General features: G+C 25.9%; 1 protein-coding gene across 5 annotated transcripts in view; it reads right to left on the reverse strand.

Moving 5' to 3' along the window:
• The window catches only part of LOC129959402 (band 3 anion transport protein-like), a 130795-nt gene that overhangs the window by 28704 nt on the left and 80971 nt on the right, over nucleotides 1-21120 (reverse strand). For 2 of the 5 annotated variants that reach the window (XM_056072230.1, XM_056072221.1), the window contains exons 3-15: nucleotides 17968-18046; nucleotides 16472-16661; nucleotides 15741-15958; nucleotides 14970-15133; nucleotides 13235-13386; nucleotides 12555-12618; nucleotides 10844-10971; nucleotides 7177-7331; nucleotides 6005-6188; nucleotides 4927-5149; nucleotides 2877-3006; nucleotides 1367-1573; nucleotides 142-252 (exon numbers count right to left, since the gene is read on the reverse strand). In XM_056072230.1, coding sequence (XP_055928205.1) covers nucleotides 142-252; nucleotides 1367-1573; nucleotides 2877-3006; nucleotides 4927-5149; nucleotides 6005-6188; nucleotides 7177-7331; nucleotides 10844-10971; nucleotides 12555-12618; nucleotides 13235-13386; nucleotides 14970-15133; nucleotides 15741-15958; nucleotides 16472-16661; nucleotides 17968-18030 — 1989 coding nt within the window. In that variant the 5' untranslated portion in view covers nucleotides 18031-18046. Of the gene's footprint in view, nucleotides 1-141; nucleotides 253-1366; nucleotides 1574-2876; nucleotides 3007-4926; nucleotides 5150-6004; nucleotides 6189-7176; nucleotides 7332-10843; nucleotides 10972-12554; nucleotides 12619-13234; nucleotides 13387-14969; nucleotides 15134-15405; nucleotides 15435-15740; nucleotides 15959-16471; nucleotides 16662-17967; nucleotides 18047-19944; nucleotides 20064-21120 lie in introns of those variants that run through there. The other 3 variants (XM_056072223.1, XM_056072228.1, XM_056072234.1) reach the window with 3 other exon arrangements.

Here is a 21120-nt window from a genome sequence, read left to right on the forward strand (position 1 = left end):
ATATGGAAACTCTGTTTTAAAATATATCCAAATGAGGTAGTTATATGAGAATATTAATAGTAATCAGAAAAAAAATACAACACAGAAACATAATAATTTTAAATTTTAAATCAAATATGTTTAAATTAAACAGTAACATACCTCGTTGCTCATTAAAGCACCAATTCCTCTACCTATTTCATGATAATCTAAATCTATATCAGGTTCAGATGGTCCTAATAACACAATCAAAAATCGTACTTCAATAGGTATCTGAAAAGAAATTCTGAATATAAGGAGAAATAGGATTGAATTTTTTACAAATAAGAATAGTTAAAACATTTTTGTCAGTAAATATAAAAATAATCTCAAAAAGGCAAAGTCTTAGATTATTACATAGTAGTAGAACGAACCATATGGCATACATATGGTTTTCTTAAGGCATAATGAATTTCAACATAATCAATACCGCAACATAAAATAAAATTACGAAAATTGAAGTAAAAAAAAAAATAGAAATTTTACACATTTATTTTTCTTTATGACAATGATATCATATAAAAATCGAAACAAATAATTAAAAATGAAAATAAGTATATAAAACACACACACACACACAGAGAGAGAGAATGGAATAAAAATATCAACTACAAAAATGCAGTTAGAATTAAAATTGTGCAAAAATAATTTTTAAAATTCTTGGAATGTAAAAAACACTAATAATTCAGTTAACGAAATAAAAATTTAATTTGTCACCTAAAATGTTTAATACTCTAGATGATATTAATTATTTTAAATTAAAGTCATCCAACAAATGATTCCAATGAACGTTATACAAAAAATTCGTTATTTTTAAAGTGAAAACAAACAAACAAATAAATAAATAAATAAAATAAACACTTGAGATTTATAAGAATGACTTTCATAAACCGAATAAAACAATAAAGAAAAAAAGCTGAATGAAATTTAACATGAGTTAATATATATCAATATATTTTAAAAGACAATGTCAAAAATAGTTTTTAAGAAATTCATATTTATTTGAAATCAACTTAAAGAAAAAGATGATATTTTCAGAGTGATTATTTTAAACTACATTATGCAAATTAGACATTTGATTTCTTTTTCAGTTTCAATTACTGATTTTTAGTTTGTCATTGTGAATTTAAATAAGCTAAGTATTTTGAATTTAAGTATCATAAAAGTAAAAGAGAAGAACAACATCAATTTCTATGGCAGGAGTATGCATATCAATGATTTTATCAAGCTTCAAATAACAGTATTTAACCAGTATAAATAAATGCTTGTTCCAAACTGTATAAAATTACTACAAAGCATTGACAATTTTTTAAAAACATTAGTGTTCATTATGCATTAAAGAATTTACCTCTAAAAAGTGTGGCATCTTTTTGCCTTCAGCTAATCGCACAAAAACAGTTGCTGGCTTATGAAGACAATCCAGTTGACCAACTAAAACAGCAGCACCTTCAGCATTCTCAGGAACTCTACGCTGGATTCCTTGAATGTTTTGTTCAACAGTTTTATCATGGGCTAAACTCTTTCTCTTAGATGAAGGCACAACCTCAATATTATTCTGAAAGTTTTGATACAAAAAATTTAAAAATCTAATTTGGTATTGAAACAGTCAACAAGTTTATGTATTTCCATGCTTATATTGGAGTTTTTAAAAAAACTGTGGGCAAATAAAAACTTTTCTGCTATAAACAAAAGTTCTTAAAATCATGAAATTAATGACATAAAATGAAGAAGACATCAAAATTAATGTTTCTTATTCTCAATGAAGATGTTAATATATTTTTTATGGATATATCTATTAGTAATAAAGAATGTGTAGCTGATCTTAATAAGGCAGACCATTAAACTTAGAGCAACCAAATTTAACTGAGATACAATTTCTTAAAAATTTAATTAGTTAAAAATTAAGTAAAATTTTGCCATTTTGCCACTAGAACACTTAAAAGTATTATAGCACAAACTGAACAGAATGAATTTTTGTACCGTCTTCAAATTTAAAAAAAAAAAAAATCATCTTTTTAATTATACAGAATAGCTTTTCTGCTCTTTGATTTACCCCTGACTTTTCTCTAATATTTTCAGGCTATATAACAAATTTCTCTGAGGTTTTTTTTTTTTTTTTTGACGTATTTAATATTTTCAGAATGATGTTACTTTATTTTCATTATTTATAGCACAGTATGTTTTTAAATGTTTATGAAAAATTGTTCTACTCTTTGAATTAAATCAATATAAAATAAAAATTAATTTATAAAATAAATTTAATTTAAATAAAAGAAAGCACCCTCACCCCATTATTTTCACTTATGAGATTTCAGATAAGCTTCAGTTATGTAATCACTTCCCATTTTTTGCAAAAAAATATTATTCAACAATAGATGATACATGCTTATCTAGATTAACTTTTAATCATATCTCAGAACTGTTCGTAAGATTTACTCACAAAAGATGAAGAACAAAAACACATGTACATTGACAAAATGCATGTGTAGATTTGATGAAATGATTTGAGAAATAAACAATTTGTTCTGTTCTAGTGGGGTCTCTTTTATTCATACCAATTACCAACTTATAAATCTGAATTGAACACTAATTCTATTAACAGAAAAATAAATTCATTTACTGACACAAAATGAAAACACAGTAATATAAATAAAATACTGTATCAGCTGGTCACCAAAGATGCCAAATCTCATATTAATAATAAAAAAAGTATGTAACACAGTAAGAATAAAATAATGACAATTTCTTCTAAGAGGTTTTATATTGTATTTAAATTAATTTTCAAGAAATCGAATAAGAAACAGACTTCTATAGTGGATAAATCTATAAACACTAATTATTATACAATGCATACTTACAATACTGTTCTCACCAGGTGGCATCAATATCACTGTTTCTGATGGAACAGATGATTCTTCATCATTTTGAGGGCGATTTATTTCATTTTCTTGTTTGCTTTTAAAAGATTTTAAAAACAAAGGAGACCTGCTACATAAAAATAAAAAAATCAGTATAAAATTATTGCAAAAAAAAATGAGAAATGGCAAAAAGGCACATAAGTAGCAAGGCCAGGGATTAACTCAAAACAGCAAAAATTAAAGTTTGGGACAAACACTGACAAATAAAGTAGCACCCTTCATATACATAGTTCACAATATATAATGAATAATAAAATCAAATATATATCACAATGATTTTTTCCTTTAATTTCTCTTTTCCCAATGAGTAGTAAATGTATTTTTTGTCAATATACAGTTATGTTCTGAAATTGTATTTTTCAATTATACAAGAATTTAATAAGATGATAGTGAGCTGTCAAAGTTTTCACAATATATTATTTGTCTGTAAACTAAATTAAAATTGAAAGATGCAATTTAAAAAAACTGAAAAATTGCAATGATGTAAAATGACTCCAATTACAATTTAAATGCAGAAGGCATGATTGCCAAGATAAAAAGGATGCCAAAGAAAAAAGAAAAAAATGCTATAAAAATATTCACTGAAATTTTATGAAATTATAGAAAAAGAAGTTAAATCCTAATTAAAATAAAAGGAGTAACAGGATGAGCACAAAATCCTTTTGTTATTACAAAATGTTAAAGCTAAATAACCACTGAAGATATTAATTTTCATAAAAGCAAATTAAACTAAAACCAAACAATTTTTTAAAAAAAGAAAAAAAAAAAGCGTTCTTTTTTTAAAAAAAAAAGAAGGAAAAACCACAGCAAATATTTAATCGAATTAAATTTTAATTTTTAGTAAAAACTCAACTACCACTAACAGATAATTAACTTAAACTACCAAGTTACAACAGCGGCAAACAAAACACAAACACACACACACACACACAAAAAAAAAATCAGCAAACTTCTGCAAATATATATATATATATTTTAAGTAAGCTTTTATACAATTAGCATTTAGTAAAATATCACAATATTTTTTAAAATTCGAATCAACAATCTTCTTGATCAGAATATTGATCTCCATTGTTCATTTATATGAGTTTTCTCATAATATTTTAACATTAACAATTCTTCATATGACATATTCCATACAAAACATTAAAATACATAAAAAGTCACCTGAATATGTCAATTTTCCTTTAAACTAATGCAATCAATTAAATTTTTCCTTTGCATAATGAGTAATAAGTTGATTTCAGCATAATTTAAAATCTATAGAAACCCTTTTTTGGTAATAGTGAAATTTATGGCATATTGATTTCATGGCAGTTTCCTTCATATAATATACTGAAGTGTAGTACATCCTCTAGTAGAATTCATATTACTGAATTCTTAATCTAACAGTTGAACAAATTTTCATTAAATAGGATGAATTATCATTTTTCATGTGGAATGTAGTTTTCTTTTTTAAAAAAATAAAGAGGATAAGTTATACTATGTATTGGTTAGGTCTTTTTGCTATTCCACAGAGAATTCATAGATTTTCAAAAATTATTGAAAAGAGTTTCATTTATATCCTTCACCAAATTACACATAGTCTAACTAACCAAGGAATTCAATTTAATTTCTTTACCATTGGATTTTTTATTCATAAAAAGAGGTATCTAATATTAAGAATATGGTTGCACTTTTGATAACATCACTGCAATATCATAAAATTCTAGAATAGAAAAATTAATGAATTTCCCATCTTCAATCTCCTTCAACACTTTCCTCATACAAAAAAGGGTAATAAATGGCATAACTAAACATTGAAAATTATTTACAAACAATTATTTAAAACAATTTATTTGTAAAAACAACATTTTTTTTCTTTCTCCAATAAATTTTATTTGATATTAAAAAATTGCAATAACATTTAAAAGCAAACTTCATCTGGTTCAAAAATTCTGTTTCTAAAAATATCGGAATATTATATATCATGAAATTTAATATTTAATACCTGTTTTTATCATGACTTAATAAATTCAAATTGCCATAGCCTGAACTGTTTCTCCTTAAGGCAGGAAGCATTTTTTCATTCACATGCCGGTGGCGTAACATTAGACAATTTAAAACTTCTTCTCTTTGATCAGAATCGATTTGATCTGTTTGTACCATGCAATCTACAATTCTCTTGCATATGCTGAGCAGATCTCTTTCTTCTATATCTAAAAGAACACCACCTGTAAAAGAAAATGAAACTTAAAACATAAATCCCATCTTTTCTTAAAACAAAACTTTGAATAAATATTTTACATAATAATAATAATGCATACAGTTCAAAATAAAAAGATTAATCAAAATTATGAATTAATATTTGTAGAAATTTGAAAAAATAACAGAACCGAAACTCAATGAAAGTTTAATTGCACAGCTAATTTTTTTTCGTGATGAATTGTTCCCTCGAATTACATCAAAAAATTGCTGATATAAAAATAATAACACAGAATTTTTAGATGCATAAAACTGCTTCATAAAAGAACAGATATAATGAGTTTCAATTTTTAATACAACATGAGGAAAACTAAATGACACTATCAAGGTTTAGACATATGCTACCAAGTTCTGAAAATGCTACGCTGTTTGTTAGCTTTAAACAATACTCAACACATACTATTCACTACATAATAAATTTTTTAAAAATATGAATCATCTAATCTATCTCCAAATAATAATAATAAAAAAAATCTTTTTTGCATTTAATAGATAGTACATTACATAAGCTTTAAAATTATGTATAATACAGGTGAAGTAAAGTAATACAATATTTTTAAGTTACAATATTTTCTGAAAATATTTTTTTAAGAAATATTTTTAATAGTTTCTAGAAGAAATGACAATTTAAACATGCATATTAAAATAGTTTATAAATATTTAATTACATATGCTGTAATGTACATTAAGAAATATATAGCACAAATTTCAACAGAATTAAACTGTAAGAAAATTGTAGATTTTATTGTGGTTTCATGATCAAAATTTATAATTGCTGAATAACTATGAATATTCAATGGGTTTTATGAAATAACGTATCTCACCTGAATCTAAGCATTGCCGTAATTTCAACAGGCTGTGAAAAGAGAGAGGAGGTACATGAGGTTTCCCCCATTTGTCAGGACCTAATTCTACATCTTCTTCATATTTAATCCATCTGGCTGTTTGTCTCCATTCAACAAAATCAGTTAATTCATGTTCTTTCAATTCATGAAGTTCCACAAATAACTATGAAAGACAATAGGATTCTTTGATTATGACCATTTTCAATCCCATACCACATAAAGAAAAAATATGATTTAGAAATATTTATCCTCAAGAAAAAAATAATTTTATTAATTTTTACATGCATTTTTTCCACATTATATTATAAGAAGAGGAGTTGGCAAGTCATATGATTAAAAAAAATTAAATCAATTTTTACTATCTTCCATTTCAAAAGAATTAATTTCTTTTTATGAGCATTTGAAAATCTATTTTTTCCCAGAAATAAAATCAAATGCAGATTTTTCACTTTCTAATAATAAAACTTAATTTGAATGAAAACAAACAAACAAAGAAAAAAACATTTATGCTCACAAACTTGAAATATACTGCTTTTTATATCATCAGAATTATGCTAATCAATGAATTCAAGCATTTTTTAGCATATTTTCACAAATATTACAAAACTGTAATATTGCTTTCTTATGCAATTAGTTTCATTATAAAAGTTTTACAGATATTTTAATGGCTGCTGAATGAATGCCAGGTAAATGACCCTCTACTTTATCGACAAAAATGTGTGTGTTTACATTGTGCTACAAGAGCAAAATCTGTTAAAATTTTCCGCCGAGTGTTTTTACTAAGAGATTCTTATAAGATTTCTTAGATATATATCAATTTAGTAAAAGAAATCTTGAGTGTCTTTGAAAGTTATGCCACAGGCATTAGGCATTTTTATTCCTTTAATCAGAGAGTGAAAAGTTAAAGTACCAGCAACTTTTAAGAGCATGTGCTAAAAATAATTAAATAAAAAAAGGGTGAATGGATTAGAATGTAAGAGAAAAATTTTGAATAAGGTAATATAGACTAATTTAAAATAAACAAAAAGGAATTTAACTAGGATTTTTCTCAGCTACACCATTATCTATATAAATAAAGCACAGGAACTAAGCGGGACATATTAATTATATTGTTAAACTTCTCGATCAATAAAAAGCTTTATTATAAATACCTCATGAGGATTATGATCAAAGGTTTTCTTGCTAAATGGAAATGTTATTGCTCCAATGTCTTCTTTTTTAATACTAAAGGCTGAGGTTCCATTCTTTGCTCTAATATCTTTCACCTTATGTCTTCGCATTCCTTTTGGATCATCAAAGCGATGACCTAAGAAAAAAAAAAGAAGAAGAAGCCTTAATTGTTTATGTTAGTTTTTACTTTCATACTATTTATTATACTGTTCTCAGCTTATTACGAAGAAAACAATTATTTAAAATAAATTTAGCCTTTCAGAAAAATAAAATATCAGATTGCAAATATTAAGGTTTTAACCTGTTAATGAACATCTTTATTTAAAGCATAAATTTCAGTAAATTAAAAAAAATGCATTAAAAATCAGGATTGTAACTACCATAAGGACAGAGCTCAAAGATTAGGTGCCCCCCCCCCCTCAAAAAAGGATTTTTTTTTATATTGGAAATTTAAAAGTTAAAAAAAAAAAAAAAAAAAAACTGTATATTTATATTTTAAATCTTTAAATAGTGAAAATACATGTATCACTGTTTGTAGAAGAGTGCATCAACTTAAGAGGATAAAGAACACAGGAAGGAAGTTATCGAGCATGATGTCTTCGTAATGTAACCAAAGACCCAGAGATGAAACATAAAAATATAATAAATCAATCCAAATCAACTTGATGACCATTTTCCAAAATGATAAGCAATAATACTAACTTTTATTTAACAACTATCACTATTTTTCAATTAAGGTAGGATTTAAATTAAGTAAAAATTCATTATAGTACACAAAGACACTTGTTATTTATTGTTTGTACGTTGGTTGCTTTCTCAAGAAATTCATAAATTCACTCAAAAGTTCTCAAACGAACTCAAAAATATTCAATCAACAGAATCAAAAATTGGAGAAGCGTATTTCAAAGCATATAACAAATTATACAGTATCCTGAAATCACTAAACAAGTAAAGTTAGATTTTTAAAAAATGCTGTGTGAAAGATCAGAAAGATCTAGCAGTAATGTGCGATACATACTATGGTATGTAGTAACATATAAAAGATATTTAGCAATTTTAGACAGGCATTTGGCAATTTTTTGAGGCTGTCCAAAATATATATTGCTATTTTGATCTTAACATTATTTGCTGGAAGAACAGAAGACATTATACCCTAATTGTGACATACAACATAATTATGATTAACAAGGGGAAAAAACCTGAAGTAATGCAATTATAGAAATAAACTGGAAACATCTGGTTTTTTCCTACTCTTAGTTAAATAGCATAGTTTTAGGATCCCTGGACATTGTTTTAAAACTCTTAGACAGATTTATAATCAAAGCATGGATTACTGGAAAATGCCTTGCTTAAAACTGTAAATAAATAAAAAAATAATTATTATTTGAAGTTTTCTCATAGAGAGATTTTTGAACATAGGAAAAAGTCAAAGATTTTTGTCAGAAAAAGTCTGAAAAAATGAATATTATATATATATATATATATATATATATATATATATATATATATATATATATATATATATATATTATAATAAATTTTGTAAAAACGAGCAATTCAAAGACCTAGAATCTGATATTAGATCATTGTGGCTTATCAATGATAAATACAATATATACCCACCTTAATTATTGTTTTCAAAACCTACCAAGTAACTGAATCTGAATATCTCAGGGCAGTAGATGTAAAAGATATCAATGATAAAGCAGTTAATTTTGTGAGAAAGTTTCCTCAGGATGCAACTTCATTCCATATATCTTTAGCTAAGGTATCATTTAAAGAGAAGTTGGAAAATAATATTGTCAAAGAATTTAGAAAAATATTGTAAATAAATCAGTGTTCACAATGACTGAGTTTTCTTGTGCCATGCAGAAGTGGATTTCTTATAAGACAGCTAGCTGCAGGATTGAGAAAGAGCATTGAGGATCTGCAGGATTGAGAGCCTTTTATATTGGAAATTTTAATATAAAATTTCCAATATAAAAAAAATTAGTACTTTCTTCTTTCCTTACTTATAGCCTTGGAATATAATTCCATTTGCCTAGCAGTAGTTATGATCCTGATGAGTATTTATAGATGTTATATGCACATCTTCATATTCTCCTTGAAAAAATATGGACCCCACACTAAATAATTACTTCTGGAGAATTACTTCTTCCTTATTTAATAATATTAAAATAGAAGGATGAAGCTTTACCAATGACGAATTTATTCATTTTGATGCTATAGGCAGCATACATAATGAGGACCCTCTGTTACTTAAATAGTTAATTTAATTTCAAATTTTCAATACATTTGAATTATTGATCAAGTTAAAAATACATGCAAACTAATGCTTTAAAGATATTGATTTGGACATTTTTTTATATTTCATTGACTTTGAAAAAATGAAGGATTTTATTTATTTACCACGACTGGATGGCATCCATTTTGTACAAAACGTCATTGATGTAAAGTTTGATGTTTAAAAATAACATAATAACCAAGTAAACAAAATGAATCTTCTCTGAATCAGTCAACTTATACTTTAGGAAATGATATTTTATAATGAATTTTTTTAAAAAATTTCCTCAAATCTATTTGGCAACCAGAAAAACTGGAGGTTTTAATTGACCTGCTTGTGTCCTTTCTTGGACTAACAGCCCTAGGCAGTTGTCTAATCAGTCTAGTCATAAATCTGCCACTGACCTCTGCATATTTGGAAGTCAATGAAAATTTGAAAAGTCGGCTTTATATTATAAAGGTTTTTAAAACTCATTAAAATACTGAATATATTTATCAGAGTTTCTCCAAAAGGGAACAAACAGATAATTCTTCACTGTTAGTTTAAAAGTTTCTTGAACTCATGAATTACAAAATTTGAATTATTATAAATAATATGTAATGGTAATATATATATATATCGTCAGCAGTTCCCACGCACCGAGTGAAGGAATACAAAATTGCTGACATAAACAAATTCTTTTCAAAGATCCCTGTGTTTCCCTTGTCTAAATCAGCCTATGTAGAGAAATCCCTATCAAAATTTCACTGTATATAAGTACTGTGAAAATTATTTTCCCTCTCTTTTATGCTAATCTGCTCTTGTATCGCTCTGTGAGCAGACGTGCCCTGTCCGCGTATATTGTAAATAAATCATTCCTCTCGGGATGGAAATAAAACAAAGTTAAAAATTCAAAGCCGTCTTCTCTGTCTTCGGCCACGACTCTACTTCATTTATTATATATATATATATATATATATATATATATGATTTAGTTTTATAGTAGTTTCCATATGAAACATGAGCTAAAAATTTAACAATGCATAAAAAAAAACAACTAAGAAAGAAATTAAGAAATAATTAAAACTTTTCAGATAATAAATGAAAACAATAAATATAAACAATAAAATAATTTTTCATAGGTTTTTAACATTTACTTACAGTCTGTCTAAGCAAAGATTCTTGTTTCTTGGAGTAAAACTTATTATTCCACATTCTTGATTTAACAAGCAATTTTCAATAGTAATCACAGAATTTATAAATAACTATCTGGCAACTATATAAAATTATCTACAGTCTTTTATTATTAGATACCAAAAGCACAACTTTAAACCAGAATGAAATTCACCAAGTTTAGAAATAAATCAAAATTCAAATCTACTTACTAGCCATATAATCCAAATCAGAGATCTGAAGAGTTTCTGCTTCTTCAGGTTCAAAAACTGTATTGTAACATTTCTGATCAATATTAAAACCATGATGCTTTCGTCTTATAGATTGCCTTCTTGGATATCTGTGAATAAATTGATTCAATCCTATATAATAAGATCTCTTAAATAAAAGAGTCAAATGGTATCATGCAAAACAATATAGGGTTGCAAAATATTTATTATTGCAATGTTTTTAAGGCAAAAATTTTATGAAAGCTTTCTTAACATGATGTATTAAAATGAGAGTTATTAAAAAAATGCAATTTTAAATAATTTTGCTGTATATTTACACATAATTTTTTTTAATTTATTCTAATTTAATTAACAATTTCTTTCCATAATTTATTTCTAATTTACTTTTAAACTCAGGAATACCAAAGTATTAAAATTTTTGCAACTTCAAAATTAAGCAATTTTTTTACTTACAATGAAATTTTTTTTTTATTCAAAAATCTTTCCCATTTGAAAAACAAATTACTTTAAAATTCTTGTAGCAAAATATATTTCTGTCTATTTAATATCAATATCATATAATTTACAGTATTTATAGAACAAAAATAAAAAACAAATAGAACAAAAATAAAAAACAAGTGAGAGGAAGTCATTACAATGTTTCAAAAATCTTATAAAAGCATGTACTAATAGTATTTCTTATGATACAAGAATCCTAAATATTCCTCTAAGGAAATATTCTTAGATTAAGGTAAATTAACAGCAATTTAAAAATATATATATATTCATTTTTACTTTCTATAAATCTTCAATAATTTTTCTATTGTAAATACAATGCAACTTCTCTTTAAAACACCACATTATGAAGAATACAGACATTCTAAAATATTCAAATATAGTTTATGAATAAAAGTATGGATATTTTTTAAAAAAATTTGGACAAAAAAAAAAAAAAAGAGTACAAGAAGCTTAAGAAAGCCTTTGTGGATCTGCATCAGCAAATAGCCTTGCCTTTCAGATGTAGCATATTCTGAAATGGACAAGTGTCAGCATATAGCTTCCCATGTTTATTCAGCAGTTCTAAGCAACAAAATATGCAAACTCATAAAGTAACAAAATCCAGATATGGAATCTTCCCATGAAAAGCTATTCTGGTTTTTATAAACAAAGTTGGATACTGAAACTAATGAGCAGTACCTTGGTATGAAATTTTCTTGCTATCATTAATCTCTAATTGAAATCAACACAGTGTTAAATTTTGTTTTGAATAAGTAATAACAGATAAAAATGAAACAATCTGGGCAGTGGATGTGGCATATATGCAGTTACAAATAAAATCAAGCTCTACTCATAAAGAAGCAATATGGAATTAAATTCTCAGCAAATTATCAAGCAGAAAAAGCCAAAGTTTAAACTTACTGAGGACTAAGTCATTAATAACTATGTTTTGATGCTAATACTATTATTAACTTGGAAGATAATAAATGATATATTTGAAGCATTTTCATCAAATTTAACAGTGGTCTCCTATAATATTTGCAAAAGAAAGCAAACTGAAATTAATAAATGATTATAAAAATAATAATCTTACAAAGTTAATAAAATAGCTTTTCTATAATTTTTATAACCTTTGATTTGTTTTCAAACAAACATCCCATTCTAAGGTATTTTAATTACATCTTGATGTAAGACAAAAATATGAAAGAATGCTCACTTAAAACGATTTGTTTCACTGGTCTCTGATGGAGCTTTTTGCAAGTCTTCTTTAGATTCTTCTCCTATATAAGACAGGATGCATTTAATCTTAGAATTTATTATCTATTATAAATACAAATGTGGAAATTGATGTAAACGGTAAGAATAATTGCACATAATACACTTATTAAAGAAAAATCCTTCTATAAATAAATATAACAGGAAATAAAACAAGTCAAAAATATTGAATTATAATAGCAATGCAATTTAAACATAATACATATTAGTGCATGATACTTTTCCTATTGCAGATTATACTAATGTGTTAATCCAATGTTCTATTCATAAAATAGAATTTAAAAAAATACAGAAGTGATTATTCAAAAAAATACAGGTGAAATAACAGAACAATTTTTATATGAAAAATGTCATTGATAAAAATAAGTAGTTTAAATGAGTAAAGCAACAATAGATGTAACAAAAAAACTACACATATTTAGATTTAAGTAATATATAATAATATATTTCAAATAAAAAAAAGTAATATATAAGTAATAAATAAGTAATATTTTTTTTAAATAAAAAAAATGCATTATTTTTCCTTTCACTTTATTATTTAAATAGCAATCATTCAAGAATGTAAAAGGAAAAATAATATCCAAATATTTGCCATTGTCAGTAGAAATGCAATATTCATACCAAAGAAGAATTTCACTTTGTGCATCACTGAATCAATGACTTCTACTGCCTTTTCCTTCTCTGCTTTATGCTGTTTGTTACCAATGGCTTCATTCTGCAAAGTTGTTTCCTCCTGGGATACTCGAGAGCCAATAGGTGTAACTTGGGAAGGGCTGGAAGGTAAGATGGTTTGTCTTCACTGACAGACGCTATATAACAAAAGAGAAATTCTAACGCTGGTGTGAACTTAGAGAAAATGCTTAAAATTAGCACTTTTTTTCCAAAATTCAAACCCTATTCAAAGATCTCATTTTTTTACAGTATTTTAATTGCTGTTGATGTATATGATTTTTGCATTGCAAAAATATGAAAATAACTTTTTTCTGAGAATGGTAGTAAAGATTTAAATATGAGAACACTTGCATAAATAGAATTTATATAGGTCATTAGATATAACAGCATTATTATCGTATATTATATTTATATATATATATATTCTAAGGATAAAGATACTTTAACAGTTCACATAAAAAGAAACAATTAAAATTACTAATTATTTTATTTATTAAAAATATGGGATAAAATTTAGTTATTTCTTCTCTGGTAGTAAATATTTCTAAGCATCTTTAATATTGATGAAATATTTAAGTAATCTGCTGTTATAGATAAATTATACAATCAAAAGACAGTGATAATAAATGACAGTGACAAATAAATTTTTAGCCTCAATAACCATTAGTTTTTTCATGCACCAATACTATTTAATATAGCAGCAAGTAGTTTTAGTATCATATAATAGTACGAAAAGAAATTTTCACATTTAAGAAATAAATTAACAAGAATTTACTAAAAATGAAAACTGTTTGTGATAGTTAATCAATCAATAAATCAGCATCTTGATAAAAAATATGATAGTAAATGAATATGCCACTTAATAAAAGTAACAAATTATAAATAAATAAATCTTCCAAAATTAATTAATAAAATATGTCAATAAATTCCAGCACAAATTCAAAATAGTATAAAGTATATCAAATTCACAATTTTTTTGCCATTACCATACAGAAAAAAAAGTGCTGAGAAAGAAAGATACCTTGATACTTCACTAGGAAATAATTTTAAATCCTTTTAATCTGCAGCATAAGTTACCCTGAAAGCAATTCTGACATAATAATAGAATAGTAGTTTAGAATATAATGAAAATATTTATTACCTGTCAATATTTAGTTAACAAATATTTCAAATAACAGAATTATCTTAAGAAATGGAACTATGAATATTAAATAACACTCTAAAATTTATCTGACAATAAAAGGCCATAATAAAATTTGTCTAAATTTAATTGAATACAAGAAATTCTACTACAACAGATAATATAATCAATGAAGAATTAGATACTTAATATGCATACATTTCTAAACTTTAAATAGGATAATTATTCATCAACAAAATTAAAAATTAAGAACATAAAAACTCAATCAGCTATGTTAGCTACAAAGTATTTAGTAAAAGTTTTATTTAAAGAATTTTCATTACACAGACTGATAAGAATGTTACAAATTGATGATGCATATATTGTTGTTCACTAGCAAATAACTACTACTGAAAGAAAAAAAAATGGATCATTTTATCACTAAGTTAATGCAATAATTTAATAAAGGATCTCAAAAAAGGAATTTATTACAGTGATACAGCTCCTACAACTTCAATAGACATAATATTCTTGAAAGCTCTAAAAAATGAAACTGTTACATACCTTATGCTACTTAATGAAAAATTAGTAGATTCCTTAAGAACTGATTTAAGAGGAATTTTTTCTTTAAGGGATATATCAGAAGATAAGACAGCTGAATTTTCTAGTGATGATGAACTTCCAACATAGAACTGGACTTTATCATCTAGATCTGTTGGTGCTTCCACCTACAATTAACAATACTTTAGAAGCGATTTTTGAATTATTTTAATTTAAATGATTATACAACAAAAATTTCTATTGTATTTGTATATAATATTAATACATATATACATTTGTAAACATAGCTTAACGTTTTTCTTTCTATTTCATGAATGACTAAATGACTTTTTGTCAATTTCAAACAATTAATATGCCAAAATATTCCAGACTAATAATTTTAGATAAGATCTCTTTATAACAAAACAATATTGTAAAATACCAGCCCATTTCCACTTACCCTTCCAAGATAATTATTCATGCATTTCACTTCACTCAATGAATAGGATCATTTCAGATTTTGAAAGAAAAGATAAAATAAAATCAGCAAGCAATATTTATAGATATCTTATGTATATATGCAGATTATTAATATAAGAATGTTTCCAAATTTGATCAGTGCCCCCTCCCCCATTTCAGCTACAACTTTCTAACTTATTTTTTTTTAAAAAAGTAATAAAACAAACATTTTTAGAGTAAATATAATTCTTATGAACAATACATTATATCATTCAGAGCAATTCTACAACATTGTTAAAATTATTCAAAAAAAAGAAAAAAGAAGTTAAACAATACCAATGCAGCTGAATCTTCAGATTTTTTCTCTAAAGAGTCACAAGATGGCACCTCTTCAGGTGGTTCTTTTCTTTCTTGAGAAGGGCTTGATGGGAGCTCTTTACAAGATTTAGATACTGATGAGCGATGTTCTCCTCCTTTTCTGTGAGATGATTTTCTGTGTTTATGGTAAAGTTTGCGAAGAGGCTGATGATACTGGAAACTCTCCCTACGATGCACTGCATTCATAAAAGAAGAAAAAGAAAAAAAAGATATTTGTTCTCTGTAAACACAATAAAATATTAGGAATATTTTATTGTGTTTATAAAATTTATAATAATATAAATTTTTATAAAATTTAAAAATAATAAGTAAAACGAATAAATGGGGAAGAAGGGAAGAAAAAAAAAAATCATATTTGTCAAAAAGATGAATAATAATACAAATAATAATTTGATACACATTTGCAGGGTAACAATATAAAATATTAAAAGGAGCTAAATGTAACAAAGCCAGTAGACTTACAAGTGACCACTTTCAAATTTATTTCCATAATACTGTATTTGGTAAGTTAAATATTATTTTTCAAACTTACTGCTCTGAAAAGATAGATAAGAGTTCTGATAAGAAAGAAAATTAATTGACAAAATGATTACTGCAGCACTAGTAAATACAGTACAAGCATTAAATTGATAAATCAATATGACTCTTAAATTAATTAAATAAAAGAAAATATAAAGAAAAATTTTTACAATCATAATCAACTTCATCCAAATTTGATCTTGTATCAACTGGCTTCAAGTCCAATTTTGTTCTTGCTTCAACTGGCTTTTCACCAGTAAAATCAGGAATTTCAAAATGATCTGATGCAGGATGAAATATTTCTTCCATTTCTTCATCCAGATCCTTATGATCCCAATCATCTCTTTCAGGTTGCCTGGGCTGTTAAAATTTAAGATAAATTTTATTCAAAATAAGGAGGAAAAAATACAAATCTAAGTAAATTAATACAATATTACTGCTAATATTCATGCAGAATTTTTTTAACGCATTCTTTTTCCCATAGATCCCTTCTGTATTGATTTCAATAATAAGTTTTTTAAAAATTATATTGTAGTCTTAAAAAAACTGAGTGTGGAAATTCTGAATCTAAATTTAGTAAGACAATAAATAATTTTACAATTTACTTTTTAATACAAAAATCAAGAAGTTATGAAGAATTGATTCTCGAACCAAAAATTTTTCTAACAAAAACAATTCTTCCCTTTAGAAAGTTGTAAATTATGCAGGAGGAAATGCCAGGTCATTCATTTAGTAAAACACGATGATGCAGAAAATTAAGCATAAGATAAATAAACTTCATCAGTCTTAGATATTAATGCACTTGCTTAGAAATATAGGAAAACAGATTTTATAAATCTTTCACACGACTGACATAATTGAAAAAAATGAGTAACAAAAATTTAAGAAACTGCAATGATTAGAAATTTAATGCCACTATTGCAAATTCAGATAAAAGTCATAATTTTTTTTTAAAAGATAGAACTGGTATATTAACAATATACAATTGAAAACAATAATTGAATTTTAAAACTTAAACATTTATCATAAAAGTGAGAAACATTATTATGTATTTTCCTATACCAATTTTACATTCCTTATTTTACGCAGTTTATATGCATGCAGGTAGGCGTTTTGTTAAGAATTCTAATATTTGCTTGATATGCTGATTGTCAATGAATATCAAATACATTATGAATTTAATTAAGTTCAATGAATATTTTTTCATTAATGTTTTGACAGAAAATAAATTCGCCGTTTTCCCCATGAGTCCATTGCGAATTTGAAGGAAGTCCAAATATTCACATTCTTTTTTCATCATTGCTTAAATTAACATACAATTTGTCTTTGATAAATTCATCAATTGCAAATACATTAAAAATCATGATATTGATACCATGATGTATTCACCAAAAGTAATAAGAAAACGACCAGGGGAATCCGATCATACAAATGAAGTAATTTATCATTATAATGTTTATAAACTGGGACTGATGAAATGATGTATAAATTAGTAACATATAAATTACTTCAAGAAAACCTAGTCATTGATACTCTGTTTGAAAAATATTAAAATTTCAAATGGAAGGTAATACGGTTTAGGATTCAGACAGACGTGAAGAAAGTAAAATTGAACTATGTCGTTCAATTAAAGCAAATATTGAACGACATAGAATTAATGATTAACCTTTGTTTTTCCAGCACTCGACTCTTTTCTGTCCCTGCCATCTTTGGATTTTCTTCTATCCATAACGGAGATGACCAATCTAAAAAATAAACACAAAAATTTGAAAAAAATTGAGAATAGCAAATAATAATATTTAAATTTCATCAATGCTTTCTTTACTATTATATTATTATATATTATTTATACAATTATATATTATTAATATTGATTATATTATATAATAGTTGCTTGTGTCTCTTTACAATATTATAAAGAAAATCGAATACGCATGAAGTAGAAAAGTATCTCCCCAGTAGATAAATTGTTCAAAATCTGACACGGATCAACAATTATAGTGTAAGGACATGTCAATTTCCCGCGTCAAACTTTTTTTTTTTTTTTTTTTTTTTTTTTTTAGTTATTGAGTTCATGTACTAAACATGAGAATGAATTTTATCCGAACGCTTTATTACAACAAAACTTTTAAGTAATAAGCATTTGAATAGTGGTAAGAATTATTTTAAATAATGTAAACGCTAATTTAAAGGACGAATTTTCCCGCCGAAAATGCTAGAATGCTATTAAAAAGGATATAACGAATAACAACAAAAATAACATTTAACCGTTAATTGAATTGTTTCCAAAAATAATTTCGGGCGATTTTTTTACATCTATTTAAGAGAAGAAATTAATTCCTTTCAATAAAAAAAAGCTCCTCCCCCCCCTTTTAATTTCTGCATAACAAAGTTTCTTATTTTGACCGATAAACATCAAAATCAATAGTAAAATTAGAACTGTAAACCAATTTCTATTATTAAAAAAATACCAATGAGTGCAACAGATTTAGCCAGAGGGCACGCGTAAGTCAAGACACTATGACTGGAGAAAAAATTATAAATATAAAAAATAAACGCAATTGATAATTGACTATTTTACTTGAAGATGGAATAAGAGAAGCTGATATCTCAATCAGTATTTATCAGACATAATCACACAGATCTATTTGGATAATTAAGATCATGGTTACGGAAATTAACTACAAACTACGCAAAACTGTAAATAGCACCACGGCTATCTACAGGATGAAGACTTGGTGCTTCTTATTCTTATCAAACAAGATTGGTGCATGCCTTTTACGAAACACGACTTCTGCTAAATAAGTAAAACTGCGAGTGAGCATTACAAAAACAAATCAATACACTTTCATTGTGCAAGACAGGAAGAAATTCCGCCAAGAAAAGAAAAACTCTTCCACATGTGGCATTATCAAAAATTATTGCTCAAGCACGAAATTCAATGATACTAAATTGACTCAAAGAAAGATCTCGTATTATTTTAAACTGTTGAATTTCGCTGGCGCGCAAACTAAATTACAGCCAAGAATCATTCAATCATTTCGGAGAAATTTTATTTTAAAGCTAATAAAGATCTTTCGCGGAAGTTCGGGAAAGATGCACGAAAAGGAAGAACTTCTTCGATCAAAAAGGACAATTTATATAAAAAATAATAATCATATTAAATTGTAAAAAAATTGTTAAAAATCCATTATCTGTCTTTTTAACAATAGGTTTAATTAATTGAATAGAATCATAGCAATAAATAAAATTTCGATTAATCTATTATGCTACATAATATTGCAATTTATATAATATTACATAATATTACAATTTTTATTATTAAAGAATTTAAAATCTTTACAAATTTTATAATCTAAATACTAAGTTATTAAAATAGGCCTCTCAATAGAAACAGTAAAAAATTAATTAAAAAATTAAACGAATAACAAAAATAAGCCGAACTAAACATTCGCCCATTGGAATAATTTATCAATTAACATTAATTCAAATGAGTCATCAAAGGATATATAAAGAATGAGGGGAAAAAAGTAAAAGAAAAGAAAAAAACAATCAATTCAATATATTTTTAAGTTCTACAAAAATCACTTTTTTTAACACAAAATTTCTTATTCTAAGCAAAAAGACAAGAAATCGAACTTACGCCAATTTGTCAAAGAAGTCTATCCTAACATTTCCATAAAAGAAAGAGAAAGGGAGTGAAGTGGTGAAAAGAATTCTTGAGTAAATAACTGGCAAAGCAAAAACCAGATAAGTACACTCGTAAACGCCCGTTTTCAAACAGATATCCAAGAAAAGAACCTTAAAAAAACCTTATAACACAGGAAGGTCGATTGGGCGGTACGTTAAATACGAATCAGTTCTCTGCTATTGGCTGATGACGAATACGCATGCAAAAGAGAAATTTAAGTGACAACAATTTTCGAGACCAGAACATTAGCTCTGTAGCACGTCCGATTTCTGCAGAAAACATTGTTTAAATCTTTGTTTTTTTTTCTATATTACTTTCAGCATTATTATTCCAGCACATATTTGCATTTATTACAACACTGATCATCTTCATTTAGACTTAAATAAATAAAAATTACTGAGATAAGCATTTATGAGATTTTTTCTGGCTCCAAACTAGTGAATTCTTACGCAAAAATCTGGCCTTAAAATAGAACAGTAGAAATAGATTTCGAATTTTACTAAATAACACAAGATAAATAACTTCGACACTTTGGTTAATTATTTAGTCTGATACAAACATATTCATTCGACATTAAATGAAATATTTATGAAATTATTTTACTGGATTTCACGCTTTATAGAAGTTAGAGGCACTCTACATGCTCAATAAATATCTCAAATTTTCTGTAAAAATTTGTTCAAAAAATAAATATGGAAGTAAGCGTTTACACAATAACGACTAAAACAAAATTACTCAACTAGATGATCAAATGCATTTTTCTCAAGGAAGCTCAAAAGTAGACACAAGACGCATTCGAACACTAACGAAAAATATTAATATAACCGCAAGATGAACGGAGGTTCTAGAACATAGTGAAACCGCAAAAGAACTTTCAATTTCGAAAATTTCTAGATATCTTAACCCCATGAACTGAAATGTTGAGCAAACTGATAATAAACAGCTGCATTCTATAAAAAATCAGAGTTCATGACACCAGACAGCATAGTATTAAAATGCACGGTAAAAGTTATATAAAGCATTTAACACAACATTTAACAATGAACAAAGGTTTTAAAGACATAAAATTGTTAGATGCATTTAATAATTAAGGATTTAAAAAGACATAAAAGCATTAAAAAAATGACA

This window comes from Argiope bruennichi, chromosome 2 (genome assembly GCF_947563725.1).
Source record: "Argiope bruennichi chromosome 2, qqArgBrue1.1, whole genome shotgun sequence".
Taxonomy (NCBI): domain Eukaryota; kingdom Metazoa; phylum Arthropoda; class Arachnida; order Araneae; family Araneidae; genus Argiope; species Argiope bruennichi.